Source organism: Salvelinus fontinalis, chromosome 3 (genome assembly GCF_029448725.1).
Source record: "Salvelinus fontinalis isolate EN_2023a chromosome 3, ASM2944872v1, whole genome shotgun sequence".
NCBI classification, from domain to species: domain Eukaryota; kingdom Metazoa; phylum Chordata; class Actinopteri; order Salmoniformes; family Salmonidae; genus Salvelinus; species Salvelinus fontinalis.
The window spans coordinates 74,903,197-74,927,262 of NC_074667.1; the positions used below are offsets into that span (position 1 = coordinate 74,903,197).

At 48.1% G+C, this 24,066-nt stretch overlaps 1 protein-coding gene across 1 annotated transcript; it reads right to left on the bottom strand.

Annotated features, from left to right (window-relative positions):
• Positions 1 to 9,605: 9,605 nt before the first annotated feature.
• LOC129851452 (zinc finger protein ZFP2-like) lies at positions 9,606 to 18,140 on the bottom strand. The gene is made up of 2 exons (XM_055918003.1): positions 17,877 to 18,140; positions 9,606 to 11,596 (listed from the first exon to the last, which is right to left on the bottom strand). The coding sequence occupies exons 1-2, from the start codon at positions 18,067 to 18,069 to the stop codon at positions 10,437 to 10,439; spliced, it is 1,353 nt and encodes a 450-aa protein (XP_055773978.1). The 5' UTR covers positions 18,070 to 18,140; the 3' UTR covers positions 9,606 to 10,436.
• Between the last annotated feature and the right edge of the window lie 5,926 nt (positions 18,141 to 24,066).

Below are 24,066 nucleotides of genomic sequence, written 5' to 3' on the forward strand. Positions count from 1 at the left end.
TTTGCTTACAAGTTTTGGGGTTTTGCTCTGATGTCTTATTTTTGTTTACAATTCTATACATTTTGCTTTCAATTGTTTGGTTTTTGATTTCAACATCCATTATTTCACCCGTCCTCGAAAATATTGTAATGACCTGACTAGATCATAAAGGAACAATTGTCCAGACAGAGGATTGGGTTTACGAATTGACGGTTTATTAACCCAACTTTACACAGGCTACTGTTTGGCCGTAGCCCACGCCAAATAAATGAAAGATAACCACAAGCCAACCGTGACCTTCTCTTGTGAAGGCCAGACATAAGAGAGAGAACAAAGGCTAAACCTGGTCTTAATTTCCAATGCTCCATCCCCCTGCCCAACCCCCCTCCACGCCACTCCGCCAACCGCCAGGATGCCCGGCATCAGAACATTCCAAGCATTCCCGTGATTGGCAGATAGCAGGTTGATTGGCATGTCGGACCCCGCGAACACTGGGTACTGGTAAATACAACACAACCACCTACTAGCCTAACACATAACACACAGCTGTCTGTGCGGGTCGCTACAAAGCCCCCCCACCACAAAGTCCCTCGTCCCCGAGGGAACAAACAAAGTCTCTGAAGCGACCCGGAGGTCTCCTTTGCCTGCGTGGCCGTGATGGTCGCAGAGTGCCCCTCTGGGAACCAGGGATATGGGGGACAAGGAAGCGGGAACGGGTAATACAGTCCGTGGCTCTTGGGAACCACGCGGTGACACAGGGAGGGAGACAGGGTGAGTGGGCTGTCTGGAGCGTTGTCTGCAGCACCTGGGGGTGGGTGCCTGGAGAATGTCATTGCCAGAGACGTGAATTATGGGGGTCCCTGGGGTTTGGGGAGAAGAGGCCCCTCTGTATGGGGCTAACCTGTCCCGGTGCAGTGCCACCTTTCTTCCCCATGGGAGGAAGCTGCACCCGGTTAACAACCTCCCCTACCCTCTCCAGGACACTGCAGGGTCCCACCCAGTGACTGTCCAACTTGGGGCATCTACCTTTTTTCCTTAGGGGGCTGAAGACCCAGACCAGCTCCCCAGCCACAAAGTGCCTTCCCCGGGTGTGCACGTCATAGTTCCTCTTCTGCCTCACACCTGCATTCACCAGCTGCTCTCTGGCGAAGGTGTGGGCTGTCTCCAGGCGGTCCTGGAGTCTCCGGGCATACTCGGCCCCGGGGGAACATGAGGGCTATCCAGGGGCCGACCAAACGCCATCTCCGCAGGGGTGCGGATCTCTCTCCCCAACATGAGGAGGGCAGGTGTGCAGGAGGTGGAGTCTTGGACAGCGGAGCGGCATGCCATGAGGACCATAGGCAGGTGCTTGTCCCAGTCACGCTGGTGTTTGGAAGAGACGATGGCCAGCTGCTGTCCAAGCGTTTTGTTGAAGCGCTCCACAAGGCCATCACTTTGAGGATGGAGAGGAGTAGTGCGGGTCTTGTGCATATCCAGCCTCTCACACATGGTGGTGAACACACAGGACTCAAAGTTTCTGCCTTGGTCACTGTGGATGGACTCCGCAGCTCCAAACCTGCTGAACATCCCCGCTGTCAGGGCGTCGACGATGGTCTCTGCCTCCTGGTCAGGCAGAGTATAGGCCTCGGGCCATTTTGTGAAATAGTCCATGGCCGTGAGCACCCAGCAGTTTCCATTGTCTGTGGTGGGGAATGGCCCAACTACATCCATTCCCACCCTCTCCATGGGAGCCCCCACTGGGAACTGTTGGGGCTCAGCATGAGAGCGGCCTGGGGGGCCCTTTCTCGCTGTGCAGTTGTCACAGCGGCGGCAAAAGTCCTCCACATCCCTCTTGTGCTGCCCCCAGTAAAAGCCCTGACGGAGGCGGCGCAGTGTTTTTGTGATCCCAAAGTGTCCAGTCCCCACCCCGCCATGAGTGCTCTGGAGCACAGCCTCCCGCAGTGCTTTTGGGACCACCACCTGCCACCTCTCCTCTCCCGTAGCTGACTCCTTCCACGCCCGCTGTAGCACGCCATCAGCCAGCCGCAGTCGCTCAAACTTTGACCACAACCCTTTGGTCGCGAGTGAGAGCGCTGTCACCTCTTCCCTCACCTGAATCCTTAGGATCTGCTGTGATTGATACTGCATGCACACGGACAGTGTGTGGTGAAAAATGGCTTGATAGCTATGTCAGTGAACTAAATATGAAGGAAGTACAAAATATGATTGACACACCAAGCAACAGAGCTTTCAAATTTGGAGATGGGAGAATTGTCCATTCTACCAAGAGAGTTAAGATACCAGCAAAAATTGGTCAGACTAAGTGTCACATTGAAACAGAGGTGGTCCCTACAGATATCCCCTTACTATTAAGCAAAGCTTCCCTCAAGAAGGCAGAGGCTGTATTAGACATAAAAAATGACAAGGCAGTGATGTTTAAACAACCAGTGACTCTTGAATTTACTACCTCAGGCCACTATTGTGTAAACATTTTGGACAAAGACATCACACAGAGTCCATGCAAAAATGAGATTCTGACTGACACGAAGCGCATGGAGATTCTGACAGTCACAGAGAACATGAACACAAGAGAAAAACACAAAGTATTGTTAAAGCTTCACAAACAGTTTGGACATGCTACAGTTAACAGACTTCAGAAGTTACTCAAGAGTTCAGGGAATAATGATGATGAGAGTATTTCCATTCTATAGCAGATAGTTAACAGTTGTGAGACATTTGTGAGACAAAAATACAGCAAACCTAAGCCCAGACCAGCTGTTGGTTTGCCACTGGCTTCCATGTACAATGAAACAGTGGCTGTAGATCTACATGAGTTAGGACCAAGTGTGTGGTACCTTCACATAATCGACCACTTCACACGCTTTAGTGCTGGAAGCATTGTGAATACAAAGAAACTCAGTGAAATCGTCAAGCACTTCATTCATTCCTGGATATGTGTGCATGGCCCGCCACAGAAATTGTACAGTGACAATGGAGGAGAATTCAATAATAATGAAATAAGAGAAATGGCAGAGAACTTCAACATGGAAGTAAAGACAACTGCTGCATAGTCCATGGAGCAATGGACTTCTGGAGAGACACAATCAAACACTCACAGAGAACATGCTGAAAGTGAAGCAAGACAATGAATGTGACTGGAACACAGCCCTAGATTGGGCTTTGATGGCAAAAAACTCAATGCACAATGTTCATGGTTACAGCCCATATCAACTAGTGTTCGGGCAGAACCCTAATCTTCCCTCAGTACTGGTTGACAAGCCACCAGCACTAGAAGGGACCAGTGTGAGTGCATGGGTGGGACAGCACCTTTCAGCACTACATGCAGCGAGAAAAGCATTCACTGAAGCAGAGTGCTCAGAAAGAATTGGCAGGGCTCTGCGGAAACAGCTTCGGCCCACCGATGAGAAGTACGAGACTGGAAACAGAGTGTACTACAAACGAGTTGACTGTCAAGAGTGGAAAGGACCGGGAGTAGTCATTGGCCAAGATGGTGTGGTGATATTTGTGAGACACGGAGGCATCTTTGTCAGGATGCATCACTCAAGATTGCGGAAAGTAAATGATCAACAAGATAGAGGGGCTGTTGCTGAGAATCAGTCTCCTAATGAAAATGAAAAAAAGGACACAGTAACAGACACCAACCTACCAGATGTCGCATCCAATGATATAGACACTGAAACTGACACAGGAAATGAAGCAGAGACCTTCAACCATACCACAGGTAATACTGTTGAGCGTTCAAATGAGGAAAACATTCAACAGCCACATGTGGTAAGAGAACATGGTTGTTCCAATCTGAAAACTGGGCAAACTGTTAAATACATGGACAGAGAAAGTGGTATTCCACATACAGCAACCGTCATTGGACGAACAGGAAAAGCCAAAGGAAAACACCAGAACTGGTACAACTTGCAGTACTCTGAACCAGCTACACTTTCTGGTACAACAGGGTCAGCTGACCTGTCACTTGTAGATAATCTCAGAATTGAACCAATGGAAAAATCGAGAAAAACAGAATGACATTCAAAAAGATTATGTACTTGAAACAAAGGACGTGTCATTTGACTCAGCTAAGCTAGATGAGCTCAGTAATTGGAGAAAAAATGGAGTGTTTGAGGAAGTCAAAGACATTGGTCAAAAATGTGTCTCAACAAGGTGGGTGTGTACCCTTAAAGAATCCTTAACTGGAATAGTGCCTAAAGCATGTCTAGTGGCTAGAGGTTTTGAGGAGCTGGCTGCTTAAGAACTCCCAAAAGACTCACCAACATGCGCCTCAGAGTCACTCAGATTGCTGATGTCAGTGATCTGCCAGAAAAAAATGGAAACTTAATTCCAAAGACATCAAATCTGCATTTTTGCAGGGAACAGAGCTGTCAAGGGACATTCACATCCGACCTCCGCCCGAAGCTAAAAGCGAAGGAACCCTGTGGAAACTAAAAAAGTGTGTGTATGGACTGGCAGATGCATCACTCTACTGGTACAACAAAGTCAAGGCAACAATGCTGAATACAGGTGGAAAAATGTCACAAGTGGACCCTGCAGTCTTCTATTGGCTTGATCAAGACTGCAATGTGACTGGAGTACTTGCCTGTCATGTTGATGACTTTATCTGGGGTGGCTCACAGACCTTTGCTACAACTGTGATTCCAAACCTCACTCAGTCAAGAGTGCGCATGCGCAGGAAGTCGGGTGGTTGATGGACCTGGCCTTGAGTGTAATGGCTACTTGTAGTGTGTTCATATAGTAGAGTAAAACTGGAACTTTGTTAAACCGGAACCTTGTCGTTGTGTCATTTCGAGTTAACAGTCCGCACAGAACCTCAGCTTGCCCCCTTCTTCGGAACCATGACGACTGGTGCCGCCCAGGGGCTGTCTGAGGGCTCGATGAAGTCTGCCCGTTGCATCTCCAACACAGCCTTGTCTGCCGCCTCCTGGCGTGCCAGCGGGATACGGCGGGGACGCATCTTGATGGGCCGAGCATCACCTGTGTCGATCTCATGCTGCACCAGATGAGTCTGACCCACCTCTTCCTCACTCAGCGCAAAGCTGTCTCTGAAATCAAACAGCAACTGCCACAACCGTTCCTGCTGCTCGGGGTCAAGACCAACACAGTTCCTCCCCCATATCTCCCTCACTGCAGACAGTGTCCTCTCCCATCTGGGGTAGCTGGGCGCGGACCGGGCTAACAGAGGGCTGTGTCGTGGAGGTAGCTGGGGGGAATGTAAAACACTGCCGTTGGTGACAGGGGGGCTGGGGAAAAGTCACACACAGATGTGGGGGAGGGGGGGCAGCCATGAGTCTCTGCTGCTTTAACTGTTGGAGTAAAGGGTTTGTTGAGTTGAGTGAATGTGACATTAGGGGGGGGGGGGGGGCATGGTGACTTCTGGCCCTCCCTGGAAACTCAGTGTGCCCCTATTTAGGTCTAACTGGCAGCCTGTGCTCCTAAGAAAGTCCAACCCCAGGATACAAGGGTCCTGCACAGCCGCCACCACAGACCTGCCCCCTACTGTCAAGAGTCATTATTCCCTTCCCTTTCATGGGTGCCAGCTCACCTGTGACTGTGCGGAGCTGCACAGTTGTAGGCTCACACTGAGTCCAACCTGGCACAATATCTAGCCTCACCAGGGTTACCGTGGACCCAGTGTCCACCAGGGCGGAGCAGGGTACCCCCTCCACAGTGACATGACAAAAGTCCCCAACACAGGTCCGGCCCACCACAACAACAGGCTCCATCCGCTTGCCCTCGTCTGCTTCTGGGGGAAGTGGAGCCTTGCTTCCCCGTCTGTGCCGGTGGGCTCCTCCTGAAGAAGATGGTGGTTGGGATAGAAAACCAGGGGTCCGCACTACCCGGTCTATGCGGACCCCGAGCCGTTTCCCTGAGCTCTCATGGGGCAATCCCGGCGCAGATGGCCTGGCTGGCCACAACCCCAGCAGACCTTGGGACCAGGGCGTGTGTTTCGTGCCGATTGTAGCGACACAGCACGAATGAGTTGTCATTTCAGCCACTCATGCAGGCTTTTCCAACTCCGGGCTGCTCTGCCCCCCAGCTCGCACAGAGGGTCTGTCTCCCTGCACCCCCACCAAAGCCCCAGCCCACACCAGCTCCCTCTCCAAAGCCATCTCCAAGGCTATCTGCAATGACTCAGGATGAGCCAGCTGGGTCTGTATGCGCAGCTCCGTAGGAGAGAGCGCCTGTATGGACTGGTCCCGTGCTAGCTCGCTCTGCACGGAGGGGGGCATGTGAGCATATGCCCGCCGAGAGAGGCTTTCAATGTCATTAGCTAGCACCCGTAGAGGCTCTCCAGGCTGCCTGCGTCTATTACTCAGTTCGGAGCATAGTAGCCCGGGCTGTACACACTGTCCATAGCGCCTCCTCAGTGCTCCCACTAAAGCACCATAATCACGTCTGTCCTCGGGGCTAATCAATATCAAACAGGCCAGAGCATCATCAGTGAGACATAAAGCCAACTGCAGTGCCCTATCTTCATTCGACCACCCCCTAAAATGAGCTAACAGTTCAAACTGAGCATGAAAAGCTTCCCAATCCGCCTTACCGGAATACTTCGGGTCTTAACAGATACGGACGCAGCCGGGAACTGGGCGCCGCCATGTTTTTTTACATCCTGAGCCCCAGATTCCTCGCCCCGTCGCGTCGACGTCACCCCTTAGGTCCGCCCACCAGAATCCGCGCGAAGCACTCATGCCCGCTTCAGCAACCATCACTCTAACGTTCTCCCTCAAGCGGCCTCTGGGCTCCGATGCCCTGGCGATCTCCTCAGCCAGATCCTCCGATGTCCATTGTTGATAATTGGATATGGAGAAGGGCGAGCCGGTCAAGGATCGATTCAGACAAAGTGATAAATTGTATGACAAGCGACAGTTTAATTATGAGTAAAGATATCTGGTACAAGCGTATACGGTCTCGTTCCTTCGGCTCATAGAGAACCTCCAGAAAAAGCCCAGATAACAGAATGCATAGACATTTTATACAACACAGAAAGTAGGTTGAGTCTGGAAGTTCTGGTCCTTTGGTTGGTTCTGGACAGGTTGTTGTCTTCTCAGATTGGTCCTGATGAGCTGGGCGTCATCCTTCTGAGTCTTATAGCAAAAGTTCTTTGTTATCAAATGTTCAGCTAAGCAGGAGATTTTGTGTGTGCGTAGTCAGCCCTCTGTCCTTGGGTATGTGTGTGTGTCTTATCTCGTGAAATGCAGACCCAAGCACTCTTGATCAAGGCCTTTCCCGCCTTATCAGTGTTTATGAAAGGTCTGTGCCAGCCATCTGTCTTTGGGTGTGTGTGTGGTTCTCTGTATCTGTTTATAAGTTTGTGAGAAACCCTGCTTAAAAAGAAGTTAGTTATAACAATGTAATAGCAATATGCTTGTGTTATTTTAAATGGTATTTATTACACCATGCACAAGCACCTCCTTGGCCATAATTGTCCCCTACCTCCACCTTCACTTTCGGATTCCCTTGAAGCGTTTTCAACCCCGTTCTCACCTAAGGTAGCTAGCCACAGAAGTCAGCTAGCTAGCTGGCTAACTTTTATCAACGTTTTTACTTCTGACACCAATGTAATGACCTGACTAGATCATAAAAGAACAACTGTCCAGACAGAGGATTGGGTTTACGAATTGACGTTTTATTAACCCAACTTTACACAGGCTGTTTGACCGTAGCCCACGCCAAATAAATGAAAGATAACCACAAGCCAACCACGACCTTCTCTTGTGAAGGCCAGACATAAGGGAGAGAACAAAGCCTGAACCTGGTCTTAATTTCCAACGCTCCATCCCCCTCCACGCCACTCCGCCAACCACCAGGATGCCCGGCATCAGAACATTCCAGGCATTCCCGTGATTGGCAGATAGCAGGTTGATTGGCATGTCGGACCCCGCGAACACTGGGTACTGGTAAATACAACACAACCACCTACTAGTCTAACACATAACACACAGCTGTCTGTGCGGGTCGCTACAATATGTTTACATTCTGAACTTTATTTTTCATGTTCACAAATTATTTTATTTTGAATTCAATACATGATGTGACATTTACAGGAGATTATTATGGATAAGACCGAGAATATTTTATTTGTCAAGCATCGATCATCATGCCACCTGGAAAATACCCTTGATATTTATTGGAAAGTAGCATCAAACTCATCACCTTGCACTTTCACCACCCTGTGACGTTCATCATAATTGATTTAATCTGTAGCCTTGTCAATAAACTGCATACCCACCCGATTAGCCACCAATCACCCCATTAAAAGGTGGAAAAATCATATTAATCACACCATTCATATGGTGAATGTGGTATACCACACGCCACGTGTGGTACGCGTGTACACCTTTCCCGACGAGTCGTAATGGGAGGACCACACGTGTTATGTGTGACTTCAAGTTTACTTCGATATGGTTATTATATCAATATTTGCACATAAAAGCGTTCCCAGCGCAATTTCTCGCTTAATAATTTGACCGACACAAAAATATACCACCATGTCAAACGAACTAATTATCTATCGTACCGAAACTTCCTGTTTCCATCACAGCTGTCGTTTTCATAAAAATAAAAAAATACAGTATGACTTTACTCATAAAACTGGATGGAAACGTGGTTAGGGACTATTTAGAACACGTAAGGACAATGCTGTATGGTTATGTCTTGAAGGGGTATAGTCTGTCAGAATTGACTTTTTGTAACAGGTTAGGAGAGTTAACATAGCAGGTTAGGATAATTAGGTTAAGGTTAGGAAAAGAGTTAATGTTGGCAAAAAGACCAAGATAACACCACATTTATATGGGGTTTGACCATCCTGGCCAAGTGGGTTGTTTATGTTTTAAGTTTAGGGGTGTGTCTTGGGGTGAAGTGGGATATAAAAGCTTCTGTTTGGGCTTTTGTCAGTGCTCAAATATGGTTGTCTCACTTCCATTAGACTACAGATGAAGTTGTTTATCATGATGTGAAATAGCCCAGAGGTTGAATTTGGATATTGAGGACTTTATAACTCATCCTGATCCTCATACTCAATGTAGTTTGCAAAAGTTCAATCATTAAGCTGTTCTGAATACTCACTAACTTAATACATTATGCAATATATAATTCAGTTTCCTATTCTATGTGCTTAGTGGGAATGTATGTTAGCGGTTACGCATGTTATCATCATATCTCTTTTCTATTAGCCGTAGGAAATGTCATACACCTACTTACCTTATAGCCTACAGTATGAGCATGGCACAATACTTTACATTAACCACACTCGCTGTTTAACATATCTGCTTACTCTTACAATTATAACCTTTCTCTCTCTCAACCAATGGGAGTAACTCTTGCAATGTATTTGTGTCAAACTTACCCAAATTCTCTTTATTGCAATCACATCATCTGGCTCCGAGGATCTTCCCTCAAGAGACAAGGCCATTTCCCAAACTATTTAATAAAATGTCATATTGCATTCAGTCTCTGTTCTCAATTCAGTTTATCGTGTACTAGATTTAAATGCCTTAAGTAGCCTAAGCATACACACTACAGCCAAAACATGTTTTTAAAATGACTTCAATTCAATATCTATTTTATTATAACATTTGCTAAGCTGCATGGCGGCAAAAGACAAAGGAGAGCGCTTATTTTTTAACTTTTATTTTCCATTTTCTCACATCAGAGATATTACAGACAAAGTAAAACTATACCTCAATAACAACACCGTTACATGAACATCCTAAAACATAACAGCACAGATTTTCCATATATTCTCAGCTTGGTAGACAAAAAACAAACAATGAATTCAAAAATAAATCATCACAGAATGTGGAAGGGTGTAGGACTGTGTCTATCCTACAGTAACAGCAGTTCAGTGGTCACTATATGCATTTATATAGATTTACAGCATCTTCACCTTTAATTTTTATTTTTAACTATAACTGATATGGTCTTGTCTCACCTAGTTAGCTTAAGACATGGTTTCTTAAAGTCGGTCCTGGGTTCCCCCTGGGTGAACTTTTTTATTTTCTTCCCCCTAGCACTAGATAGCGGATTCAAATAACCAACACCTCATAAAACTTTGATTACTTCAAATCAGTTGTGTAGTGCTAAGCAAAAAACAGAAATGTGCACCAGGGGAGGCCTAGGACCTACTTTGGGAAACCTTGCCTTAAGATGAACGCAATAAATGTAAGTCACTCTGGATAAGATTGAAATGTATCACACTACATGGTTCTGTGTACATTACATGTCTTCTGTCACAATGATCACTGCAGGAGATTTCATTGTTCTCCCAAAGATGAATCAGTGAAACTTTTTGAGGGGTTAGGGTCTAATTAGAATCTCCATTCTGAAAGTGACCCTCTTAAGTTCAGCAACATGTGACACTGGAAGGAACGCAAAGTGAGTCGCTAGGGGTGCGGTGTTGGTTTGGAATTGTGGGCACTGTCTGTGCATGTTCTTCCTGTGCTTTTTCAGGGTCCCCACATGACTAAAGCTTCTGTTGCACTGGCTGCACTGAAACAGTTTCCAGTTCTTTCCAATGTAATCCGTTGATGGAGACTTCGTTTACTTGCTGAGACAAAGGATTTCTCACAAAAATGGCACTTATATGGTCTCTCCCCCGTGTGGTTCCTCATATGCACGGTCAGGCTGCTCGAGTGTTTGAAGCATTTGCCACATTCTTCGCACCGATACGGTTTCTCCGCTGTATGAGTCCTCATATGCTCTTTCAGGTTTTGCTGCTGCCTGAAGCCTTTGCCACATTTTTGGCACCAATATGGTCTCTCTCCTGTGTGGACACGCATATGCGTTCTCAGTTTAGCATTACAATGGAAACATTTGCCACAAATATGACAAAAAGGTTTTTCTGCAATGTGAGATTGTTGGTGTTCTATCATACATTGAGAAGAGTTCATGTTTTTTCCACACACACCACACATATGTTTTGCATCATTTGCATGTACTGTTTGCACATGATTAATTAAAGCCACCAAAAATTTAAAAGACTTCCCACACACTTTGCAACAACAAGGAGCAGCATTGCCATGACTGGCTGATTTCTGATTGGGCATCACATCGGTTTTCCAGCCCTCTGCAGAGGTATTGGAATTTTGTCTCTCATTTGTCTGCACTCTCTTTGATTTGAGTAGCTTTAACACTGGTAGTAGCTTTAACACTGGCACCCCCCCATTACCATTTTCACTGACTTCACATTGAGCTCCATTTACTACAGGGAAGGGCGGAGAGTAACTGTTTGATTCTGTTCCTCTGTAAACCTCGCCATCAGGTTCAGTTTCCATCTCTGTAGTTGTGCTAATGCATACTAAGTCCCTCTCTCTGGTCTGCGTTGTTAGGGTTTGGGAAAGATGTGAGGGCTGAGGGGGGTCCTGATCACAGTCATTTTTCAAACAGGAAGGAGTGAATATGAACTCTTTGATATCAGACTCCAGCCCCTGAAGCTGCTCTTCCTCCTGTTCCTCTTTAATCTGTGTGTGCTCTGGGTCCTCCTGTTCCTCTTTAATCTGTGTGGGGTCTGAGTCCTCCTGCCCCAGACCTGGGCTCCACTCCTGCTCACAGTGCTGCTGCTCAGGGACAACCTCCTCAGGGACTGGGACAGTGAGCTGCTGGGGTTCTGGAGTGATGGAGAAGGTAACATAAGGGAAATAGGCCAACATAAGATGTACAATACTTTGATACTGTTAATCTTATAGTCTGATACTAAGACTTACGGGTGATTCCTCACGAAACTAGAACAAAACCATGATTTGGGGGATTTTCACAAAATGTAATCCATAGAAGGTTCCTTTTGGAAGAAGGATTCTTGAAATATATCTTAAAGCATGATTAAGAAATAATGATTTGAAGTTGGAATATTGTGACAATTTGTCCTTACCCAGGCCTCTTATCACATAATGTTTCATCTGTAGGTGCTACAAAGCAAAAGTGTCATTTGAAGCATTACTGCTTGCTCTGTAATATGAGTACTATTTGATGTATTCTTTTATGTTCAACAACATATTGAAACATTTGACATATAAAATATGGTATATTTTCAATATTCATGTTTATATTTGTCAGTATTCATAAATTTAAGCAAATCGTTAGAAATGTAAATACTACTCATATTATACAGAGCAAGCGGTAAAGTTAAATATGACACGTATGTTTACTCTGTAGCACCTACACATGAAACAGAGTCTTAAAGGGAGACCTGGGTTTAGTCCAAAATGTCACAAAAAGCCTAGTCCACCTTCAATTAATCATTTCTGAATTAGAAAAACGTTATTGTCGACGCAATGTGGAAATTTGTCTTTGGCTTCACCCCATCAAAACAGATATTAATACACCATCATGAGCATATCATTCTCAAAATCTATTTGTACTTTGTAAACCATACAAAGTGCTACAGTGCCATTATAAAGTCATATATGTTGAGTCATTGGTCTAAATCTGGTCTATTTCAAATCTTCTCTCATTGATTGAGACAGGTGGGCCACCCTAGCCCTTGATCATAATTAATTTCCATTACATGACACTAGAGTCATTGGACGAAGGCGTCTTCTATAGGGGGGAGTTTTGTTATGCTCCATAACGCTCAATCTGAACATTAAACACACGTCGCTTGCGTAAGGTTTTGGAAGTAGAAGGATTTTATCTTTCATATCAGCGAGAAATCATTTAAAAAAAAAAAAAAAGGTTAAATTAATACACACCTTGATAGGGTTAGTCTTCCCACATGGCCATATCTCCATGTTACAGAGCTAGGGTTAGTCTTCCCACATGGCCATATCTCCATGTTACAGAGCTAGGGTTAGTCTTCCCACATGGCCATATCTCCATGTTACAGAGCTAGGGTTAGTCTTCCCACATGGCCATATCTCCATGTTACAGAGCTAGGGTTAGTCTTCCCACATGGCCATATCTCCATGTTACAGAGCTAGGGTTAGTCTTCCCACATGGCCATATCTCCATGTTACAGAGCTAGGGTTAGTCTTCCCACATGGCCATATCTCCATGTTACAGAGCTAGGGTTAGTCTTCCCACATGGCCATATCTCCATGTTACAGAGCTAGGGTTAGTCTTCCCACATGGCCATATCTCCATGTTACAGAGCTAGGGTTAGTCTTCCCACATGGCCATATCTCCATGTTACAGAGCTAGGGTTAGTCTTCCCACATGGCCATATCTCCATGTTACAGAGCTAGGGTTAGTCTTCCCACATGGCCATATCTCCATGTTACAGAGCTAGGGTTAGTCTTCCCACATGGCCATATCTCCATGTTACAGAGCTAGGGTTAGTCTTCCCACATGGCCATATCTCCATGTTACAGAGCTAGGGTTAGTCTTCCCACATGGCCATATCTCCATGTTACAGAGCTAGGGTTAGTCTTCCCACATGGCCATATCTCCATGTTACAGAGCTAGGGTTAGTCTTCCCATATGGCCATATCTCCATGTTACAGAGCAAAGGGTTAGACTTCCCACATGGCCATATCTCCAAGTTACAGAGCTAGGGTTAGTCTTCCCACATGGCCATATCTCCATGTTACAGAGCTAGGGTTAGTCTTCCCACATGGCCATATCTCCATGTTACAGAGCTAGGGTTAGTCTTCCCACATGGCCATATCTCCAAGTTACAGAGCTAGGGTTAGTCTTCCCACATGGCCATATCTCCATGTTACAGAGCTAGGGTTAGTCTTCCCACATGGCCATATCTCCAAGTTACAGAGCTAGGGTTAGTCTTCCCACATGGCCATATCTCCATGTTACAGAGCTAGGGTTAGTCTTACCACATGGCCATATCTCCATGTTACAGAGCTAGGGTTAGTCTTCCCACATGGCCATATCTCCAAGTTACAGAGCTAGGGTTAGTCTTCCCACATGGCCATATCTCCATGTTACAGAGCTAGGGTTAGTCTTCCCACATGGCCATATCTCCAAGTTACAGAGCTAGGGTTAGTCTTCCCACATGGCCATATCTCCATGTTACAGAGCTAGGGTTAGTCTTACCACATGGCCATATCTCCATGTTACAGAGCTAGGGTTAGTCTTCCCACATGGCCATATCTCCAAGTTACAGAGCTAGGGTTAGTCTTCCCACATGGCCATATCTCCAAGTTACAGAGCTAGGGTTAGTCTTCCCACATGGCCATATCTCCATGTTACAGAGCTTGTTTACGGAAAACAGACAGAAGACAAGAGGCGAACCACATGTGTAAATGAGCTATCTAGCATGCTCTGAACAACTGTGTGTAAGCGTAACTCGGGAAGTGCAGGCCCCCATAGCTGTACAGATCTTTAACTGCTACAGTAAGTCTACCTTTCTTATTTGAAGGATTCTTTCTCGCTGATGAAAGATAAGGGCCATGTGTTTCAAAAGCCGTTTCACAAGCAATGATTGACGTTTCGAAACGTTATAACAGCGTTGGGATTGAAGTTCACGAGGCAGTCGTGGGAGAAGCAAATGTCTGAGAACTGCAGAGAGAAGGCAGAATGCCTCCTAGAGTTTGAGAGCTAGGTCCACCCCAAAGTACCACGTCATGACACTCAACTGTCTCGATCAATAAAGTAATATAGAGTAAAACATCTAAAATATACAAGATTGCGGCGTATACATCGTTCGATTACTAATTGAGTGTATGTAATCTTCTGACCCACTGGAAATGTGATGAAAGAAATAAAAGCTGAAAGAAATCACTCTACTATTATTCTGACATTTCACATTATTAAAATAAAGTGGTGATCCTAACTGACCTAGGACAGGGAATTTTTATTAGGATTAAATGTCAGAAATTGTGAAAAACTGAGTTTAAATGAATTTGGTTAAGGTGTATGTAAACTTCCGACTTCAGCTGTATATGCAGTCACTTTAACCATATCTACATGTACATACTACCTCAATCAGCCTGACTAACCGGTGTCTGTATATAGCCTCGCTACTTTTATAGCCTCGCTACTGTATATAGCCTCACTACTCTTATTTTTCACTGTCTTTTTACTGTTGTTTTTATTTACTTACCTGTTGTTCACCTAATATCTTTTTTTGCACTATTGGTTAGAGCCTGTAAGTAAGCAGAGTAGGCCTACCGACGCAGAAAAATGTAAGATGAACTGCTGGCTACACTTCTTCCATGGCTTAACCCAATGACAGAAGGTCACAAGTGCTTCCCTAAAAGCTGTCTGGGTTCAAACATCTATTGTACAGAAAGTAAATATCTTAATGAATTGATAATGACAGAATAACATTACTTGCCACGCAAAATCAGCCTTTGAACGTCAAAGAAATAAAACAATGATATCCCCATATGCATCGGAGTCATGTCTTTCCCGGGTATTTTACAGCTTGTTTCTAGCATAAAAGCATTAAAGCATTGCGCACCAAAGCGCTGTTATAGATCACTTTGTATAATCAGATCCATTTTATGTTCTTCAAAATGTTAAGCTAACAAGGGGTAGGCCTGTGATTTTGGGGGCATTTTCTTTAATAAAAAAGGTAGGCCTGTGGCATACCCTCTCATACCCCTCAATTAGAGTCTTGGCTTTAACAGCCCTTCACTGACATGGAGGTAGGCTATTTAAAGAGTGCATGGTGGGTGGAAGAATTGACTGACAAATCAATGGATATAGCAGCCTGTAGCCCAATTTCATCCGTCAAAAAAGTAGGCCTACCTTATTTCTTAAATTGGAAGAAATAAGCTCCAACATAAAGCCCTCTTGTTCAGTCTAATTAAAATTAAGACTAGGCATAATTCATTTCAACACTTTCAGCACCACGAGCTGTCCTTGCTGCTTTAAGTTTCAGCACCACAATGTAAGTTACTAGCATGGCCTATTGTGAAGTCAATAACTCTGATAAATACAATGGGCAAGAAACATTATTTTTAATAAAATAAATTATAGTAGTAGCAAGCTATCAAAGTTGACCTCTGTTCCTCCTCATCTTCACGCTCTCCTTCTCAAACTGAACAGAATATAGGCTATTGTCTAGTCCACGAGCAAGAAAATAACAAAAAATATATTTACGTTAGAAACCTTTGACTCGCCTCCTTATCTGCCACCTACTCAGCACAGTCAATGGTTAAGCAGCGACACAGTCAATGGTTAAGCAGCGACACAGTCAATGGTTAAGCAGCGACACAGTCAATGGTTAAGCAGCGACACAGTCAATGGTTAAGCAGCGACACAGTCAATGGTTAAGCAGCGACACAGTCAATGGTTAAGCAGCGACACAGTCAATGGTTAAGCAGCGACACAGTCAATGGTTAAGCAGCGACACAGTCAATGGTTAAGCAGCGACACAGTCAATGGTTAAGCAGCGACACAGTCAATGGTTAAGCAGCGACACAGTCAATGGTTAAGCAGCGACACAGTCGATGGTTAAGCAGCGACACAGTCGATGGTTAAGCAGCGACACAGTCGATGGTTAAGCAGCGACACAGTCGATGGTTAAGCAGCGACACAGTCGATGGTTAAGCAGCGACACAGTCGATGGTTAAGCAGCGACACAGTCAATGGTTAAGCAGCGACACAGTCAATGGTTAAGCAGCGACACAGTCAATGGTTAAGCAGCGACACAGTCAATGGTTAAGCAGCGACACAGTCAATGGTTAAGCAGCGACACAGTCAATGGTTAAGCAGCGACACAGTCAATGGTTAAGCAGCGACACAGTCAATGGTTAAGCAGCGACACAGTCAATGGTTAAGCAGCGACACAGTCAATGGTTAAGCAGCGACACAGTCAATGGTTAAGCAGCGACACAGTCAATGGTTAAGCAGCGACACAGTCAATGGTTAAGCTCCGAGCTAGTAGACAATGGACCTGATGGGACAGCTCAGAGCTTCTGCTCTTTTCTGTCCCGTTTAACTTTAGTCCGTCCCCTCGCCCCGAGCCGGGCGCGAATCAGGGACCCTCTGCACACATCAACAACAGTCACCCACGAAGCATCGTTACCCATCGCTCCACAAAAGCCACAGCCCTTGCAGAGCAAGGGGAACACTACTTCAGGGTCTCAAGGCGAGTGACTTCACCAGCCATTTCACATTGGTTACATTGAGCAGGCTGGGGCTCAGGGTTGGACTATCCATGCAGCCTAGTTTTATTTACATGGCCCCAGCAGCTCTTAGAATTATAACTCTGGCTTCTCCGTGCAAGCACTTTGTAGCCTATATGCTATGGATCATTTGATTGAGACCACGCTAAATAGCTTAGAGGCTGACTTGATATGGCGCTCCAGCAGAGAATCGTGAGGGGCAGCATCGATGTACAAAACATTAAGGGCACCTTCCTAATATTGGGTTGCACCTCCCCTTTAGCCATCAAAACAGTCTCAATTCGTCGGTGCATGGACTCTACAAGGTGTCAAAAAAGTTCCACAGGGATGCTAACTCATGTTTACTCCAATGCCTCCCACAGTTGTGTCAGGTTGGCTGGATGTCCTTTGGGTGGTGGACCATTCTTGATACACTGGAAACTGTCGAGCGTGAAAAACCCAGGAGTGTTACAGTTCTTGACACAAACCAGTACGCCTGGCAGTTACTACCATACTCGTTCATTGTTGCATTTCTTTTTACACTTAAATATTTTGTCTTGACCATTCACCAATTGTCTCAAGGCTTAAACATCCTTATTTAACCGGTCTCCTCCCCTTCATCTACACTGACTGAAGTGGATTTAACAAATGACAAATAAATTATCAGAGCTTTCACCTGGTCAGTCTATGTCACGGAAAGACATGAAAGACTACCCTTAATGTGTCCTTAATGTTTTGTACACTCGGCGTATAGGGTAATAAAGCAAATAATTCTAAAACACTGATAAATATCGACATTTCATTATTACAAATGACATGACCCTCCCCTGGACTGGATTTAAACTCGACCCTCCCCAGTCAGTCAGTCTGTTAGCTACAAACCTGTTTTATGTAATCTTATCTCTGGTTTGTAAACCGAATCCAGTAGTCTTTGTAGTCGTTTGCTCTCCTCATTTGAGCGGGACATTTCTTCCTCGTACACTGTTATCATTTTCTCCACTGCCCCAAATATCTCCACAGCCACCGCTGTTAATTTCTGAGTAAGAAACGTATTCAACACCTGTAGTTTGGACATTTTCAGTAGCGTGAAAGACGAGCAGACGACCTCAGATAAGTGTTTCGTCAGCAACACAAAAAATACTTCCGGGTCACGGAATTTCGCACATTTTCTCAATGAAAGCCTCCTCACGTCTCCATTCTTCTTCTTCGGTTATGTTTATCGGCGGTTGGCAGCCAACGTTATGGTGCATTACCGCCACCTACTGGACTGGAGTGTGGGCCAGAGACGGGGAGAAACGAAATCTTACCTACCAGCCCGTTGCACTTAAAAATATAACTAAATATTTGAGACTATATCTAATGACATTCTCCTCAATATTGTAACGACCCGGTATTGTGTTCTGTGTTTGTGGGTGTGTTATTGTTCTCATGGCTACTAGCAGGGGTTGAATATGTCAGGACAGATGGAAAGGTTGGGGGGGTATGATGGGTAATACCGCGGGATTTGGAAATGCATAAATAGGGATTACTGTCTCATTGTTCTCTCTCTTCTGTTCGTGCCTTGATCTGTTCCTATGAGAGTGACTCTTGACCCGACAGGGTAACATTGTGTACGTTCGGCATTTAGCGGCGTGGGTTGTGGCCGGAACAATAGCCCAGTTTATGAATAAACCTGTGTTCTGACCTGCACACCTAGAGTCCGTCTCTTTTCCCTTTATGACCCAGCCGGGTCATTACATTGGTGTCAGAAGTGCTTTCGAACTACGGGATCGTGACTAGGCGAGTTAGCTGTTCAGTATAGGCCGGGTTGGCTTTAGCGTGACTCGCATCTACGGTCATGTCGCTTGGGGCGAGGCGGAAAATTAAGGAAGAGTCGGACAAAGTGTCCGTTGTGGGCTCGGGGGTACCCGGTCGGGAGGGTCAGGCGGCGACTGCCGTAGGGAAGCTGGAGAGCCACATGGCGGGAGTTAAATTGTCAGTCAGCAAGATGGCAGAACTGGCGGGTTTTCCTTCGCATCGCTCGAGAGCTGACGTCACGGCGACGGGGATATCGACGTCACCGGGTGCGGAAATGGCTGGGCCTGCTAAGGTAAACAGAGATGGCGGCGACCTATTGCCATTAGCCACGGTAGCGGCTAAACTACCAAAGTTCAATGGACAAGGTAAATGGGAAGTTTTTTTCACTCAATTCGAGTTGTTGGCTAGAGCCGGGAGGTGGTCTGACGAGACGAAAGCGTTACAGCTTGCCCTGAGCCTGGCGGAGGAGGCGTCGGAATGCCTGCTAACGCTAGCCCCGGGCGATAGGGGCGACTACGGTGCGCTAGTGGAGGCATTGGGGGGCCGTTTCGGCAGCGACGCGCAGCCCAACATGCTGCGTATTGAACTGTGTAACAAAAAGAGACTTCAGGGGGAATCATTAAAGGCGTTGGCAAGTGGTATTCTGAGCCTGACCAGGCGGGCTTATGCAACTATGCCGATTGGGGTGCAAGACGAGCTGGCACGGGACAGTTTTATTAGAGCGCTCTCTTCCACCGAACTGGGTAAGCATGTTCAGATGGCGGACCCACCATCTCTGCAGGCTGCAGTGGAGATAGCCAGGAAGAGGGAGCTGATCTGGGGTGAGGGAGTGAGAGTGGAAGTCACCAGTCAACCAGAGGTGAGAGCAGCGGTGGCTGGGGTGCCAGGGGTCACAAAGCCAGAGTGGGTTGACGAGTTGGGCGGGCTGGTCAAGACTGCTTCGCTTGTCATGGAGAGGGGCTCAAGGCAACGTCGCAGTGTCAGCTCAACTCCTATTGTCTGCTGGGGTTGTGGCCAACCTGGCCACATTCAGCGGGAGTGTGGCAGATTCCCCCGTCACCAGGGAAACGACAACGGGTTCTCGCGCAGGGGGCAGCGCGGATCCACCCCCCCGCCCCCGAACCCACTGTAAGCAAAGGAGGTACCCAGCAGCGCAGACAAGAGGGTGGGGTCCTGCTCCCCCAGGGTGTAGCTGCCGCCGTGTTTCCTAGTCCGGTAGTTGTGGTGGGACGTACCACCGTTGGGGACTTCTGCAATGTCGTCGTCAAGGTAGAGGGGGTGGAATGTTTGGCCCTGGTCGACACGGGCTCTACAGTAACCCTGGTGAGACCAGACATACTACCTGTTGGGGTGCGGGTGGAGCCGACCCATGTCCAGCTACGGACTGTCACGGGGGAGCTAGCCCCCATGTTAGGGAAGTGTCAGCTATCTGTGACTGTGGGGGGGAGAACTGTGGGGTGTCCGGTGTGGGTAGCAGCGGTGCAGGACCCCTGTATACTGGGAATGGACTTTTTGAAAAACTGTGGGGCTCAGTTGGACTTAGCGTCAGGTACTTTGAGGCTGTCGGGGGGGCCCACAGTGGGAATGTCGCCTTCGGGAGGGCCAGCAGGGGGCAGGGCTGTTCCTCCGTCTTCCTCCAAGCTTGCAGAAACTCCACCGGTCATCCCGGCTGCTCCCTTGGTCGTTGTGCCATCCCAGCAGCTGTCTCCGGCGGCGACGGCCTTCACTCCCCATCATGGTGCAAGCACAGGCAGCCCAGTAGCCCAAAACACACTGGCCCCTTCAACCCATCAGCCCGACGGGGGGAAGGAGGAAGCTATCGACGCCGTCGAGGCTGTGTGGCTGAAGAACTGTCAGGGTCTGGATGAGGGACAACAGAGACAGTTAAAGCAGCTGCTGTTGGACTTTAAAGATAGCTTCGCTTGGGGGGAAGATGAGGTAGGACAAACGCACCTAGTTCAGCACGAAATAGACACTGGGGACGCCCGACCCATTAAAATTCGGCCCCGTCGTATTCCCCTTGCCAGGAGGGAAGCAGCAGACACAGCTATTGTTGACATGTTGCGGGCTGATTTCATTGAGCCATCAGATAGCCCATGGTCCGCGCCGGTCGTCATGGTGCCTAAGAAAGGGGGTAAACTTAGGTTTTGTGTTGACTACAGGGGCCTAAATTCTGTCACCACTAAAGACTCTTATCCCCTACCGAGGATTGATGAGTCGCTAGACCACGTGAGAGGGTCCTCGTGGTTCTCCTCCCTTGATCTGCGCAGTGGCTACTGGCAGGTGCCCCTCTCGCCAGGGGCACGTGAAAAAACGGCCTTCTCCACAGATAGGGGCCATTGGCAGTTCAAGGTGCTGTGCTTCGGGCTCTGTAATGCTCCTGCCACCTTTGAGAGGCTCATGGACAGAGTGCTGGCGGGGGTTCCGAGAGACGAGTGTGTTGTGTACCTAGACGACATATTGGTGCACGGCACATCGTTTGAGGGGGCACTGGGGGCAATTAGGCGAGTGTTGGAGAGAATCTCGGGGGCGGGGCTAAAATTACATCCGGGAAAGTGCCATTTCATGCAAAGGGAGGTGGCGTTCCTGGGGCATCAGCTGGGTGGTGAGGGCATCAGCACGATGCCAGACAAAGTAGAGGCTGTGAGGGGGTGGCCAGTTCCAGGGGGAAAAAAAGAGGTTAAGAGCTTCCTGGGACTGGCATCCTACTATCGTAGGTTTGTGAAGGGGTTTGCGGGGATAGCGGCTCCTTTGAACCAGCTACTCAAGGAGGACACTGTTTTTCAGTGGACCGAAGAGCACCAGCGGGCGTTTGAGGCCCTCAAACGGGCCCTGATGGAGGCCCCTGTCCTGGCCTCACCAGACCCGAACCGTCCGTTCATCCTGGACACCGACGCAAGCAATGAGGGGTTGGGGGCTGTGCTGGCTCAGCGGGGTCCTGATGGGGAACACGTAGTAGCTTATTACAGCAGGACTTTTGATAAGGCTGAAAAACGCTACTGCGTGACAAGGAGAGAGCTTTTGGCTGTCGTGGCAGCAGTACGCCATTTCAAGTACTACCTGGGGGGCCTGCCGTTTGTGGTCCGGACGGATCACTCCGCCCTGCAGTGGCTTCTCTCCTTCAAAGAGCCAGAGGGTCAGATTGCCCGCTGGCTGGAGGAGCTACAACCCTACGACTTCCAGGTGGAGCACAGAGCCGGCCTTCGCCACAGCAATGCAGACGCCTTGTCCCGCCGCCCGTGTGCTGAGGATGGCTGTGGGTACTGCGCCAAACGGGTGGAGCGAGAGAGAGAACTGTGCAGGGAGGAGGGAGTCACCGCCACGGTGAGTCAGCTGAGTGTGACAGAGTGCCGGGAGCTTGAGGCTGTGGACGTTGGGGAGTGGAGGCGTCGCCAGGAGGAGGACGCAGAGCTGCGTCCTGTGCTGCGGTGGGTGGAAGAGAGAAGACGACCGCCGTGGGGGGAAGTAGCCCCTCTATCACCAGTCACCAAAGGACTGTGGGCTAAATTCACAGTCCTTAGAGTGGCTGAGGGAGTGCTCCAGAGGGGGTGGAAAAAGCCAGCGACTGGAGAAATTACGTGGCAGGTAGTGGTGCCCAAAAGGCTGCAGGGGAGCGTGTTACAGCAGCTTCATGGGGGAGTAGGCGCAGGGCATTTTGGGGTCTCCAAAACGTTAAAGCGCATGCGTAAAGGCTTCTATTGGGCAAGGCACAGGAGGGATGTTGAGGACTTTTGTAGGCAGTGCGACGAGTGTGCTGCTAAAAAAGGACCTCCAGGTCAGTCACACGCCCTCCTACAACAATTCCCAGTAGGGGAGCCCATGGAGAGACTGGGGGTAGACATAGTAGGGCCGTTTCCAATCACAGACAGCGGTAACAGGTGGATTCTAACCGCCATGGACTACTTCACCAAGTGGCCGGAGGCTTACGCTCTCCCAGACCAGGAGGCGGGGACAATAGCTGATGCGTTGGTGGGGGGAATAATCAGTCGGTTTGGGGTGCCACAGTCTATTCACAGCGACCAGGGAAGAAACTTCGAGTCACGGGTGTTCTCAGAGTTGTGTAGACGGTTGGGCGCGGAGAAGACGCGCACTACTCCGCTTCACCCGCAGAGCGATGGGTTGGTGGAAAGATTTAACAGAACATTAGCACAGCAGCTGGCCATCGTTACCTCAAAACACCAGAGAGATTGGGACACCCACTTACCGTTTATTCTTATGGCGTGTAGGTCGGCTGTTCAAGAATCGACTGCGTGCTCCCCAGCACTACTAATGTTAGGTCGTGAGTTGCGCACCCCAGCCGAACTAACGTTTGGCCACCCTCCTGATAATGACGACGGGGTTTTGCCTGGCCCGAACTATGTGTGTCGTCTGCAGAACCGGTTAGAAGCGGCTCACACCTTCGCAAGAGAGCAACTCGAAAACGCAGGGGTGCGCCAAAAGCGCCACTACGACTCGCGCGCTAGGGGGAGGCACTTTGGAGCGGGAGAATGTGTGTGGCTTCACAACCCCACGCGCAAGAAGGGGCGGTGCCCAAAGCTGGACAGTGCATGGGTGGGGCCGTGTCTGGTGATAGAGAGAGTGGGGGAGGTGACGTACCGGGTGGAGGTTCCCCCACGGAGCAGGAAGGTGGTGGTCCACCGGGATCGATTGGCACCCTACAGAGGGAGGAAAACGGTAGGGAATGGGAGTGAGGGCTCTGATGTGAGCCCACGGGAACAGTCTAACGAGGAGACTCTAGCACAACCTGAGCCTGGGGAGGGGGCTGCTTCTTCGGAGGGCGCTGGAAATGACATTGGGGCAGAGGAGCGTTCTGGGGGGCCACCGCTGAGAGTCACGGGGAGGCCCAAGAGACTGATGCGACCTCCGGGTCGTTTTAAGGATTTTGTTGTGTAACCCTAGGGGCTAGGGTTTAGAAAGGGGGGGGCTATGTAACGACCCGGTATTGTGTTCTGTGTTTGTGGGTGTGTTATTGTTCTCATGGCTACTAGCAGGGGTTGAATATGTCAGGACAGATGGAAAGGTTGGGGGGGTATGATGGGTAATACCGCGGGATTTGGAAATGCATAAATAGGGATTACTGTCTCATTGTTCTCTCTCTTCTGTTCGTGCCTTGATCTGTTCCTATGAGAGTGACTCTTGACCCGACAGGGTAACATTGTGTACGTTCGGCATTTAGCGGCGTGGGTTGTGGCCGGAACAATAGCCCAGTTTATGAATAAACCTGTGTTCTGACCTGCACACCTAGAGTCCGTCTCTTTTCCCTTTATGACCCAGC

Excerpts from the sequence above, each read along its gene's own strand:
- LOC129851452 (XM_055918003.1), bottom strand. The coding sequence starts at position 18,069 with ATGTCCAAACTACAGGTGTTGAATACGTTTCTTACTCAGAAATTAACA. Across the intron at positions 11,597-17,876 it reads GATAAGATTACATAAAACAG|AACCCCAGCAGCTCACTGTC; the intron begins GTTTGTAGCTAA and ends CCATCACTCCAG.